This window comes from Zootoca vivipara, chromosome 2 (assembly GCF_963506605.1).
Source record: "Zootoca vivipara chromosome 2, rZooViv1.1, whole genome shotgun sequence".
In the NCBI taxonomy this organism is placed as follows: Eukaryota; Metazoa; Chordata; class Lepidosauria; order Squamata; family Lacertidae; genus Zootoca; species Zootoca vivipara.
The window spans coordinates 61,489,726-61,501,747 of record NC_083277.1 but is presented as its reverse complement, the minus strand read 5'-3'; the positions used below and the strand labels follow the sequence as shown (position 1 = coordinate 61,501,747).

Genomic DNA, 12,022 nt, shown 5'->3' with positions numbered 1-12,022 from the left:
GACCCTGATGTTGGGAAAGATTGAGGGCACTAGGAGAAGGGGACGACAGAGAATGAGATGGTTGGACAGTGTTCTCGAAGCTACGAACATGAGTTTGACCAAACTGCGGGAGGCAGTGCAAGACAGGAGTGCCTGGCGTGCTATGCTCCATGAGGTCACGAAGAGTCGGACACGACTAAATGACTAAACAACAACAACATTCTTCTAGATGGCAAGATAATCAATCGACATTGAAGACAGCATGTTGAGCATGAGCATAAATTATTCTGGATTGAGAATTACTACATTTTTGTGCTAGGAATGGCTTAGTGTGTACACAGCCCTACTGATAGAATTCCAACCCATTATACATCACTAGCTGAGCTTGCAGAACCAATCAAAGCATGATAGTTTGGTTATCTGGATCACCTTGCAAGATAGCAAGGAGGATTCTACTAAGACACCAGGTGGAAATGTATAGGAACGTTTCTCCATATCCACTCTTTGCAATGCAGTTAGGACTGAGGAGCAACCTTGTCAGCTTAGATATTACCATATCCAGATTTGGTATACAAAGATCTTGATACACTCATATGTGGGTTTGATCTGATGTTAAAGATTTGGCTGGAGGAAAAATACCTAAAGTCCATAACAAACTTTATCTTTTAACAGATTCCTGTATTTTTTTTAAGGTGCGCTTTGAAGGACTGACTGGTAACGTCCAGTTTAATGAGAAAGGACATCGGACCAATTACACCCTTCATGTGATTGAAATGAAACATGATGGGATCAGAAAGGTAACGGGCTACCTTGTCTTTGAAAACAGAAGAGAGTAATCTTCAAACTGCAACTTGTTTTTAAGAACATTTCTTCTCGGAAGTTAGCTTCTGTTGCGAGCAATATATACGGCTAAATTATGTCTGGATGAATCTGTCTGCTTATCAGCTGTGTCACTTCTCCATGTTTTTAGCCATAAATCCATTCTGTTTCATTTCCACATTAATCAAACTGTGATTCATTTATTATCCTATCCAACTACATAACTTAAATGCTTATTTTCATAAATATTTTAATCAGAATTTTCTCCAGCAGCAGTGGGCCACGATTCTAGCTTCCCCGCAGTGGTGTTGCTGCTGCTTACTAGGAGGGAGAGGGGCAAGATCACAGAAAGGCTGGGACTCTGGGCACATGGGCAGAGCCAATCTGGTGCTCTTCCCAGGGCAGCTACACAGCCTTGACCTCCCTGCTGCCTCACCCCTCTTCCTTCCAGTAAGCATAATCATAATCATTATTTATTATTTATACCCCACCCATCTGACTGGGTTGCCTCAGCCACTCTGGGCGGCTCCTAACAGAATATTAAAACATCAAACATTAAAAACTTCCCTAAACAGGGCTGCCTTCAGATGTCTTCTAAAAGTCAGATAGAGTTGTTTATTTCTTTGACATCTGATGGGAGGGCATTCCACAGGGCAGGCGCCACGATCGAGAAGGCCCTGTAACCTCACTTCTCACAGTGTGGGAACCGTCAGAAGGCCCACAGAGCTGGACCTCAGTGTCTGGGCTGAATGATGGGGCTTCAGTGACACAGCTACCAAGAACCTAACATTGCGACTTTGCCTCACTGGGAAAGCCGCTTCTAATTTTCCCTCAAAAGTCATATTTTACTACATTTAAAGTGCTGAGAATTCTGATGCAATATTCAGAGCATTGTGGTAGATAGCTTTGTTCCAATCCATACCGTAGTTTGAGAGGTGAAGATTTTGTGTCGTAGTTTGGAAGGCATTTTTTTTCCACTGTTGGGAAAATATGCAACAATTCAAGTTTTAAGTACAACAGGGTTAGGAGAGTGAATTACACCAGAGGAATCTAATCTTTCATTAATTATTTCACCACCACAAGCCTGTGTTGAAGCAGGAAAGGCAGGGCCCCCTCAGAACCAGAAATAAATCGAAATGGCCCGTATATGTGTCCATCAACATAATAACACCATTATATGTGCTCTTTGTGAAATAGGGCATGATTTTGCTGCCATGCCTTTAAAGTGTCAGGGTCAACAGGAAACTTAAGAGAGTGGTTTATTTCTCACCATGCTTTAGAGTGGGTTTTCTCGCTAGTATTACATTCCAGGCATTTTGGAAACTATCTTTATGTCAAAGATATGCCATGATCTCTTTGTCATCATTAGATTGGCTATTGGAATGAAGATGAAAAACTTGTCCCAACAGCCGTAGATCAACCAGGAGCAAATGAAACCACAACTCTACAGGATAGGGTCTACATTGTTACAACTATTCTAGTAAGTATTTCAGCATCCTTATGTCTACAATGGGATTGGAAAGGGTAGGGGGGAATAAAGAGAGAAGAATGAGAGCAATGATCAGTGAAGGTGTCTTTGAGAAGGTAGGTGAATAACTTGGAAAGGTATTTTTAGTCATTGAATCACTTGATAACCAGGTCAAAAGATGAAATCTATGAGTAACTATGCGTATAAACATTTCAAAGCTTTTGAGGTGTGGAGGGGGAAAGTTAATTACTGCAAAAAAATAATAATGTATAGATCAAGGTGCACCATTATTTATCACAGCAAACTATTCCCATGGGAATAGTTATTCATTTATTTGCTTGCTTGCTTGAAATATTCTTAGGCTATCTTTAAGGATGCTACCCTCTCAAAGCAGCTTGTAGAATAAAATAATGTGGACCCTCCCCCCAAACACAACCACAATTAACTTGGGTTCCTTAATTTCAGTGAGTCTACTCTGAGTCGGACTTAATTGGACACAACCCATCTAATATGAACTACCATTGTGCTCTAGCATTGCAAAATATCAGTGGGAAGAACTGGAATCTATCCAAATTCTGTAACGAATTTTTAAGTTCTTGAATAGATTCCCATATCGGCATGAGGATACTGTACTTTGTAGAGAAATGCAAACAGTGTAGAATGTTCTGTCATCATTTGCCATGATTATGGAAATTGCTGCCCAATGTTGTCTAGGATCCTGTGGTCTGCATGTTGCATTTGCCCATGTCTCGGATGTACAGCGATTCATCTTGAGTTAGCCAACTACATTCATGATTTGCCTTTCCCCCCCAATATGCATCATAATTAGGACTGGTTTTACAGTTGGCATGGCTAAACTGCCATTTCCTCTGTCATCATTGGCGTCTTCTGCTATGATGTGTCTCAAAACTTTAAAGGGCATTGCTTCATTAGCTAGGGTATTTGTTCTATGTATTGGGAGTGCTGCAAGGAATGCTGAATGGTCAGGCAGCTAAAGCACCATCCTCATGTGTTGGGAGTAGCAGCTGCCAAGCATCTGAAAAGAAGAAGCCATGGACATGGCTTTGACCTAGAAAGTACTGGTTTTGACCAGTAAAGCCCTGCATGCTTCAGAACAGCAATACTTAAAGGACTGCCTTTCTCCATAAAAACCTACCCAGACCTGAAATCAGTATCTATGACCCCTCCAAGAGATGTCCAAAGGGTATTAACCAGCAAATGGGCCTTTTCTGTGGTAGTCCCCCGATTTTGAAATGTTGCCAAGGAAGCTCGCCTGGTGCCAACATATTTATTTCCCCAAGCATTTGGATGCTAGAAGTGGTCTGGCTTTTAGGAGCTGTTTCTGCTGGGTCTTCTTGCATGGGGGGTGGGTGGGTGGGTGGATGTTGTGTGTTTCAAGTAATTTTAGGTGAACACTTTAATATGTCTTTATTGTTTTTCTCAATATTTTATTACACATTTTTGCATTTCGATTTTTTTTATAAATTACTGTGGGACTCCTTTCACTTGACTGAAACAATAGATACATGAAACAATAGATAAACGAAACTCAAAATTAAAGATGAGCTACACCCACATCAGAGTCCTCCCAAAGATTGATAGGGAACGGATCCCTTCATTACCTAGCCACAGGATGTCCTTATTCTTTTCCTGACTTTCTGCCAGGAAGCAGTGCATCATAGATAAGGGCAAGAGATCCTGGATGCCTGTGGAGGTGGCTGTGTGAATCTATAGTTCTGTGAAGGATATCAAGCTATCCTTGAACTCACTGGTTATTTGAATAGAATTATAGAGTTCGAGGGAATTGAATGTTTTCCTTGCTTTTCTTTTTTGGAGTTTATGGTGGGGACCCTACAAACACTTTTCTTTCGTAAGTCACCTGTAATATATTATAGCCAGCCTCTTTTCCACATGACGTTAGCATGATATGCATCCAGAAGGCTAAACGTGGCTATGTAAGCTGTTCTGTTTTCTCCCAGGAATCCCCCTATGTGATGGAAAAGAAGACCAATGAGCCATTGCAAGGAAATTCGAGGTATGAAGGTTATTGCGTAGAGTTAGCAGCTGAGATCGCAAAACACGTTGGCTACAACTACAGCTTGCAGGTTGTCGCTGATCGGAAGTATGGAGCGCGAGATCCTGAGACTAAAATGTGGAATGGCATGGTCGGGGAGCTAGTATATGGAGTAAGTTTCTCTCACTCTCATCCTGTGGCTTAAAAACTGTAACAGCTAATGAAACAAGGACATCCCCAAGTGTATCATTAGATGAACACTGGAAATTTCAGATGATTTTGCATCAAGTCACTACCCATTTGTGTTCAGTTCCTGCATGGCTGATCATTATTCACCAATCACAGCAAGACAAATATTAAAATCTGTGCAAGTCAGTGTGGTGTATCATTAATGATCCTGTGCAGTTGGCAAATAGCCACCTAAGTTGAACTATTTTCAGTCAACCGAAATTATTTGTGTCAACTATTTGTTAATAGCGAAGTATATCCTGATGAAAATAAATGGTCAGGCACAGTGCCAGCAGGAAAGTCTCCATTTTCTCTTTTGTAGTTAAGGCTTGTTACTGTCATGTCATTTCTGAATGGCAACATTAAGTAAGGAATTAAGCAATGGAGATGTCACAGGTAATAGATTGCAACATCAGTTGTGGAATCCTACCCATCAGTTAAAGGGTTTGTTAGGAAGGAAAAATACTAGTATTTCCATGCATTTATTCTACAACACTTATTTAACATTCAGTTGTAAGGAAACCACTAAGCAGTTTCATACAAAATATGAAATATTAAAATTATTGAATGAAAAGCTTAACAAGAAGTGTTTCAAAATGTTCAGAATGAATAGTAGCTAAAAAGAAATAAAACACCTGTAACTTTTGCATGTCTGAATGGCCTTCCCCGAACAAAAAACGTTTTAATCAGGTTCCAAAAAGGGTTTGGCGAAGGCACCTGCCTGAGGTCAATAGGCAGGGAGTTCCAAAGTGTGGGTGCTGCTATAGCAAAAGATTTCTTACAAGTATGGAACGAGTATTATATGGCACCTGTAGCATTGCTAGTTCTGCAGATTGAAGTAGGCAATGGGTAAGGCAATCCTGCAACCAAACTGTTAACTAACAGCAGCACCTTGAACTTGGCCCAGTAGCAAATGGGCAACTAATGCAGGTCTCAGAGCAGAGGTGTTGTAAGCTGATAGGGCCTCACTCCTTTCATCAACCCTGCTTCAGCATCCAGCAGGTTCTTGCTCAAGCACAAAGGAAGCCCCACATCCGTTATCAATAATGATTAATAATAGGAAAGAAAATAGTACCAATCCACAGTGGGGTTATTTTTATTTTTATTTAAACATTGCAGTAAGACAGGGTGGACAAACATGAGGCTTTGCATATGATGTTGGACTGCAACTCACATCATCCCTGATCATGCTGTGTTTTGGCCGATGGAAGTCCAGTAATGTCTGGAGAGAACCATTCTGGTTAGCCTGGCACAGAGATAAATGTCAACCCATCAAAAGAATCTGATAAAGAAACAAGGCGAACTGAGGTTTCCGTACAAAATATAACTCACACTTTCCAGCTTTTTCCAAACTGGCTTTAAAGAAAAATTCATTGTGTCTGAAAATCAATGGTCACAGAAGAAAACCAATACAAGCCTGATACATATAAACAGAAAGTGAAAATATTATTTAATGCAAAACAAACAACAACAACAACAACAATTTGGTAACAAAATCTTGAAACATTGGTGCATTGCAGATCTTCAAAACATTGGTCTCACTTTGATCTCTTTTTAATTTTCAGAAAGCTGATGTGGCTGTCGCACCACTGACCATCACTCTAGTGCGAGAGGAAGTTATAGACTTTTCCAAGCCATTTATGAGCCTGGGCATATCTATCATGATTAAAAAACCACAAAAGTCCAAGCCTGGAGTCTTTTCCTTTCTGGATCCCTTAGCTTATGAGATTTGGATGTGTATAGTTTTTGCCTACATTGGAGTAAGCGTCGTCCTCTTTCTGGTCAGTCGCTTCAGTCCTTATGAATGGCATAACGAGGAGGTTGAGGAAGGCCGGGACCAGCCAGCCAACGACCAAACAAATGAATTTGGAATATTTAACAGTCTCTGGTTTTCCTTGGGAGCTTTTATGCAACAAGGATGTGACATATCTCCAAGGTTAGTAATTTTCTCTGAATATGCAGTCTTTGAGATAGCGCGGGGTGTGTGTGTGTGTCCGGAATCACGTGGAATGGGACATTTCTTTCATAATTTTCACCTCCAGGATATTGTCAGAAGCCAAGAGTTATGTGAAGTTGAAGCAGGATACTTGCTTCCTTAAAATGAAGAATGAGATTCTTGAATTGGTTGCACCTCCCACTTGCTCCACTAAGCAAATTAGAAACACATCCTTACAGGGTGTGTTCCTTTCTGCCTAGTTCCAACAGCCAGGCCTTGGATGAAGCCCTGTCAGCCATCTTTAGGCAGCTGGTGGCAACCCATAGCTTAGAGCATTTATTGTGTTTCCTTTCTTCCTCGTATGATAATCCTGTTGTGAGAGAGGGGGCTTAAAAGAGAAAGAGTTTGGAATTCCGGCTGCTACATTTCCCAACCACCTAGAGGTTTCGAGCCCATTCAGAGGAGTTGGTGTTGGGCGGGTGACAGAAATGGAGAGGGGAAATGGCTGCCAGGAAATGGAAAGCAGAACCCCAGAGGGCTGAGGCTTAAGAATAAGGTTGCCACCTGCCACTAGAAAAACGGGATCACCCTGGTTTGGGACAAAAATTGTCCCCTGTCTCATTTGGACTTCAAACAGGACATTTTCCTGTATTTGAGCTTGACCAGCCCAAAATGGCAGTTGTGTCACTGTTGGTGTGGCTGACGAGGAGCTCGGCCTAGCACGAATGACAACAGAGAAGAGGGGGAAAGAGCAACCTCCTCTCCAACCTTTTCCCTCTCCTCCTTTCTTTCTCACTGGTACTCCTCATCAGCCACCACCCTCCAATCTAGCATGGTGCGTGCAGGTCTGCCACTGCTTAGCCCCCCTCTTCCACCCCAACCTGACTTCTCCCCCTCCACGCTTGATTCCCTTCTGATGCAAGCATGGGCAAAAGGCTAGTGCTGTAACTCATTGCCCATGGGAGCCAGCTGGCCCCTGCCCATCTACAGTGGTGAAGGAGGTGGAAGGCTGAATGTGGTGAACCCCTCCCAACCCCTACCTGTCCTTTATTTTGCCTGACCTATCCTGTATTTTGTCTGATCGAAGATGGCACCCCTACTTCAGAAGCAAGGATCAACCACAGTGGTGGGTCTGCTACCTCACTTTCCCTGGCTCAGGCATTTTGGTGCAGAAGTTGGTGCAGGGTGCATTCATCTAGAGACCAAACCATTTAAAAATCCTGATGCAAATAGCAGTTTTTAAAAAGATACTTATTTTGGGTCAATGCCATTTTGCTTCCCACTGCAACATTTGTTCATTTTCCCTTTTGCTGTTGTTGATTTCTTTGCAGTGTGTGTGGGAACAATGGGCAATCTGATCTCTAGGTATACTTGAAAATGCCCAAGAGAAAAGAGTCTGATATTTATGTGGAATATAAACATGCATACTCCGTGCTTAATTCATAAGGCTGTCCAAGATGGGATTTAGAGTGACACCTACAGAGTCTCATTGTGTTTTCCTCCTCCAAGCGCTACTTTTGAGTGTTGTGGGTGCAGGGTGTCTTGTAAAAAATTAAGTAGCTGAACTGGTTAAAGAAGTCTCTCTGAAAGCAAGTACACTCTGCATAAATAAAACATATGTAGGCAATTTATTCATCTACTGCTGCTACTTGGCAGGCCAGGTGAAGACTGCAAACTTAAAGAGATCAGGAGAAAAATAATCCATGACACTTGGCACCTGTCTCACACACAATCCCATATGCTAGCATCTATATGTTGTCTGAGCATACAGTGGTACCTCAGGTTAAGAACTTAATTCATTCTGGAGGTCCGTTCTTAACCTGAGGTATCACTTTAGCTAATGGGGCCTCCTGCTGCCGCCACGCCAACCTCACACAATTTCTGTTCTCATCCTGAAGCAAAGTTCTTAACCCGAGGTACTATTTCTGGGTTAGCGGAGTCTGTAACCTGAAGCATCTGTAACCTGAGGTACCACTGTATTATACAATTATCCCAAGCAGATCATTAGTGGTTGGTTTCAGTTTCTTCCAGCTTGCCATGGAATTCCAGAAATGTGGAATTTGGGTTATGCCTGGGCACAACTAATTGTGGAAAGTGGGTTTAGTAGGGTGGCTGTGTCTCCTGCTTTGCAGAGGACAGTCCTCTGTTTGAGGGTTGCTTGGAAGAACCCTCTTTCCCCTGAGCAGAGACACACATTCAGGCTCCGCAGAGTTTTACAGAGTTTGTTGGGCCCCCAAATTTGGTAGAATAGTTTATGCCACGGTATAGCTGAACACCTGTATTCAAATACTTTCAGTCCTCATGAAATCAAATGAGCATTACGCCATCATTTAAAGGGGAGCATTACGCCATCATTTAAAGGGGGGGTAGCCAAGAAGGTCCTCTCCAGATATTTTTGGATTCCACATTCCATCAGCCCCAACTAGCATGGCCAGTTGTTAGGACAACAGGAGCTGTAGTTCTAGAAAGAAGTATGGTAACTGCTCCTGGAACACATCAGCCCGAGACCTATTTGCTCAGTGTGACTGGAAGCTAACTGTACTTCTAGTATGAGGGAAAGATGGAACAGTAGAAGATGAGACCAAAAGATGAAATTACATCGACACATTTCATTATTGGTTCACAACCAGTAGCAAACCTCTGTTGATATGCCCTGGTTCTGAGCTGTTTGTTTTCTGCTAGACAAATTACTCATGAGAGACCAGGCAGTAGAGAAACAAAGACCTTGGAGACAATTGGACAGCTGTAACATTTCTGATACTAATGGGTTTTAAAAGGTCATTGCCTGATTACTGATTCTGATATATCTAATATCTTGAGCACATTAAAGTTTTTTGTAAGGATGGAGCACCAGCAAAGAGAGACAGAAAAGCTTTTACCACCCTCTCTTATCTTAGCCACATGTGTTGAGATTAGATTATTACAACTGATAAAGCAAAATGAACTTAGTTTCGATCAGCATGCCATAGCTAACACTTTATAAAGTCATGATGGAACAATTTCAAGATACTTGCATGATCTGCACTTCAACACCGGGCTGTGACAAATGGGCATGATGTTCTTCAAATCGGTGCGCTCATTTATTTAAGCACTTTGATTAAACCTGAGGGCAATTTTGAATCAAAGGGAACAAATTGTAATTGGTGAGACTCAGACTGAAGGGCAGCCTTGTTTATTTTATTAAAGTAATTTTGGTCCAGCTGTATTGCTGAATTAGTGAATATATTAGTGAATTGAAATGAAAATGTTAAAAACGGCCTCTCTGTTCAAATAAGTAGCTTTGTTTATTAAATGTAAATTCATCTCACACCTCCATCGTCTTCCAAACAGCACCCAGATTGAGATTTTGCTGGTATACAACTTTAATTACATTAACTAACTAATTGTCTGAAGGTCAGATTGAGGTTTGCTGATATGCACATTTAATTGATTGAGTGAAACCTAATGATTAATCAACTAGAAATTTATTCAGCGAACTGCTTTAATTCAAAAATATAAAATAATGAAAATCAACACAGTAGGTCCACTTAGCATGTTTTAAACTCAAATCTCCATTTCGCTTAACCCCAGGCCATAAAAATATATATGCCCCAAATAGAATTGCCCAGTTGTAACAGTTCCTAAAATAGCTGTCTTTAGGATGCATGTCCAAAGACAGGGGTCAGTATAAATTCAAACACATTCACCTTGCATGAACTCTAGCATCAAAGACTAATTCATTGTATTTGATACAGTATGTTGATGTAAGACAGGCATATGCAAACTCCGGCCCTCCAGATGTTTGGGACTATAATTCCCATCATCCCTGACCACTGGTCCTGTTAGCTAGGGATGATGGGAATTGTAGTCCCAAACATCTGGAGGGCCAGAGTTTGCATATGCCTGATGTAAGAGGACCAGACAGCCTCTACTATCTATACATTTGAAGGATGTGATACAGTGCATAATTCAGATTCTGGCCTCCCAGATCTTAGTGTGGCACTCTAACCACTGCACCACACTGGCCCACATTTGTTCCCGCTTCAGTGTGTGAATTAACCATCAAACACCATAGGTTCTGCTATCACACCACAACAATTCAATCATAGCAGAGTTTAATGGAGGCAGTTCATATATCCAGCTGGGGGCCATGGAACTGGTTCCCCTCATATGGTGGAGGAGCAGGCATGCACAACACACCCATAAGGTAACATAATGCAAATGTCCCATGCACATGCCCAATTGTTCTCATCAAAAAACGTGGGTGGGAACACACAGTGTCTTATGATCCTATGCGCATACCACATGCATCTTACTGTGTAGAACGGGGCATCTCTATACCATTCAAAGAGGCTCCTCGGCTAGTTGAGCATGTGAACATGGCCATCAATTGATGTGTGGTGAAAGAGCATCACACCTAATGTTTAAGGAAGGCATCCCCAAACTTTGGGCCCTCCAGATGTTTTGGACTACAATTCCCATCTTCCCCGACCACTGGTCCTGTTAGCTAGGGATCATGGGAGCTGTAGGCCAAAACATCTGGAGGGCCACAGTTTGGGGATGCCTGATTTAAGGCCTTCCTTGCCTTCCCCAGAACATCCAGTATCTTGTTCTTTCCCAGGGTTCTAATCCTGCTTCTTCCAGGCTTTGGGCCTAACCTACCTCAGAGTTGTTGTAGGGATTAAATGAGGCGGCGGACACCACTTTGAGCTCCTTAGAGAAAAAGGTGGGATATAAATGCAGTAAATAAATACTACTAGCCATGCCTCATTAGGCCACTACTGCAGATGTGTCAGCTCACGTATTTTGCATCACCGCAGACATAAGTTTTAAATAAATCTTGTTTTACCAAAAGATACTGTAATATTTCTATTTACCACCATGAGCCTGAAATACAAAGAAAAGACTACAAACAGAAGATACAAGACCCAGGGTATCTTTCTGGATGCCACTTACTTGCGCTACAGCCTGCTTTATCTCATGGCAGGAGTTCCTGGATAAAAGCCCAGGGCCTCTGTTAAGCACAAGGTCAAAGCTATTTATTTTATTCACGCTGACATCAAGTCAAATACGGTGTGCTTTCAATGTACTGCTTTTTTAAAAAAAATGACAGAAAAGCACTCAAACTGAGAATAAGAGAGAAGCATGGCTGAGTTTGTGGGCATTTTCAACACCATGTGAATAGGCAGGGTGCAGAGGGAGGAGAAAAGATACAGATCATAAGCATCAGAAAATAATGAAAACCCTCCTCAGATACGTAAATTTGCCCTGACACTCAAAAATGGAGCTCCTTGTCAGGAACAGTTCCCCATGTGCTGAAACACCAAACTGCAGGGGGCAGCCTCATACCTGCCAAGTTGCTTTCAGAGAAATAAGGGACCGGGCCGGAAATAGCAGACCGTAAGTAGCGCTGCCGCCATTTTGGAACTGGGCAGAGCATGCTCAGAAGTGACTTTTGATGCTGCTTTGCCCAGTTCCAAAATGGCTGCCGTGCCAGACTAAACCGGGGAAAAACAAAAAAACCCGTTTTTTCAGCTAGGAACAGCTGGGAAAACGGGGATTTCCTGGGGAAAACGGGAGACTTGGCAGCTATGGAGAG

General features: G+C 42.1%; 1 protein-coding gene across 2 annotated transcripts in view; it reads left to right on the top strand.

Moving 5' to 3' along the window:
* Positions 1-12,022, top strand: part of GRIA1 (glutamate ionotropic receptor AMPA type subunit 1) — a 205,981-nt gene that overhangs the window by 153,774 nt on the left and 40,185 nt on the right. For both annotated transcript variants that reach the window (XM_035105716.2, XM_035105717.2), the window contains exons 8-11: positions 672-776; positions 2,168-2,278; positions 4,246-4,452; positions 6,074-6,444. In XM_035105716.2, coding sequence (XP_034961607.1) covers positions 672-776; positions 2,168-2,278; positions 4,246-4,452; positions 6,074-6,444 — 794 coding nt within the window. The remainder of the gene's footprint in view (positions 1-671; positions 777-2,167; positions 2,279-4,245; positions 4,453-6,073; positions 6,445-12,022) is intronic.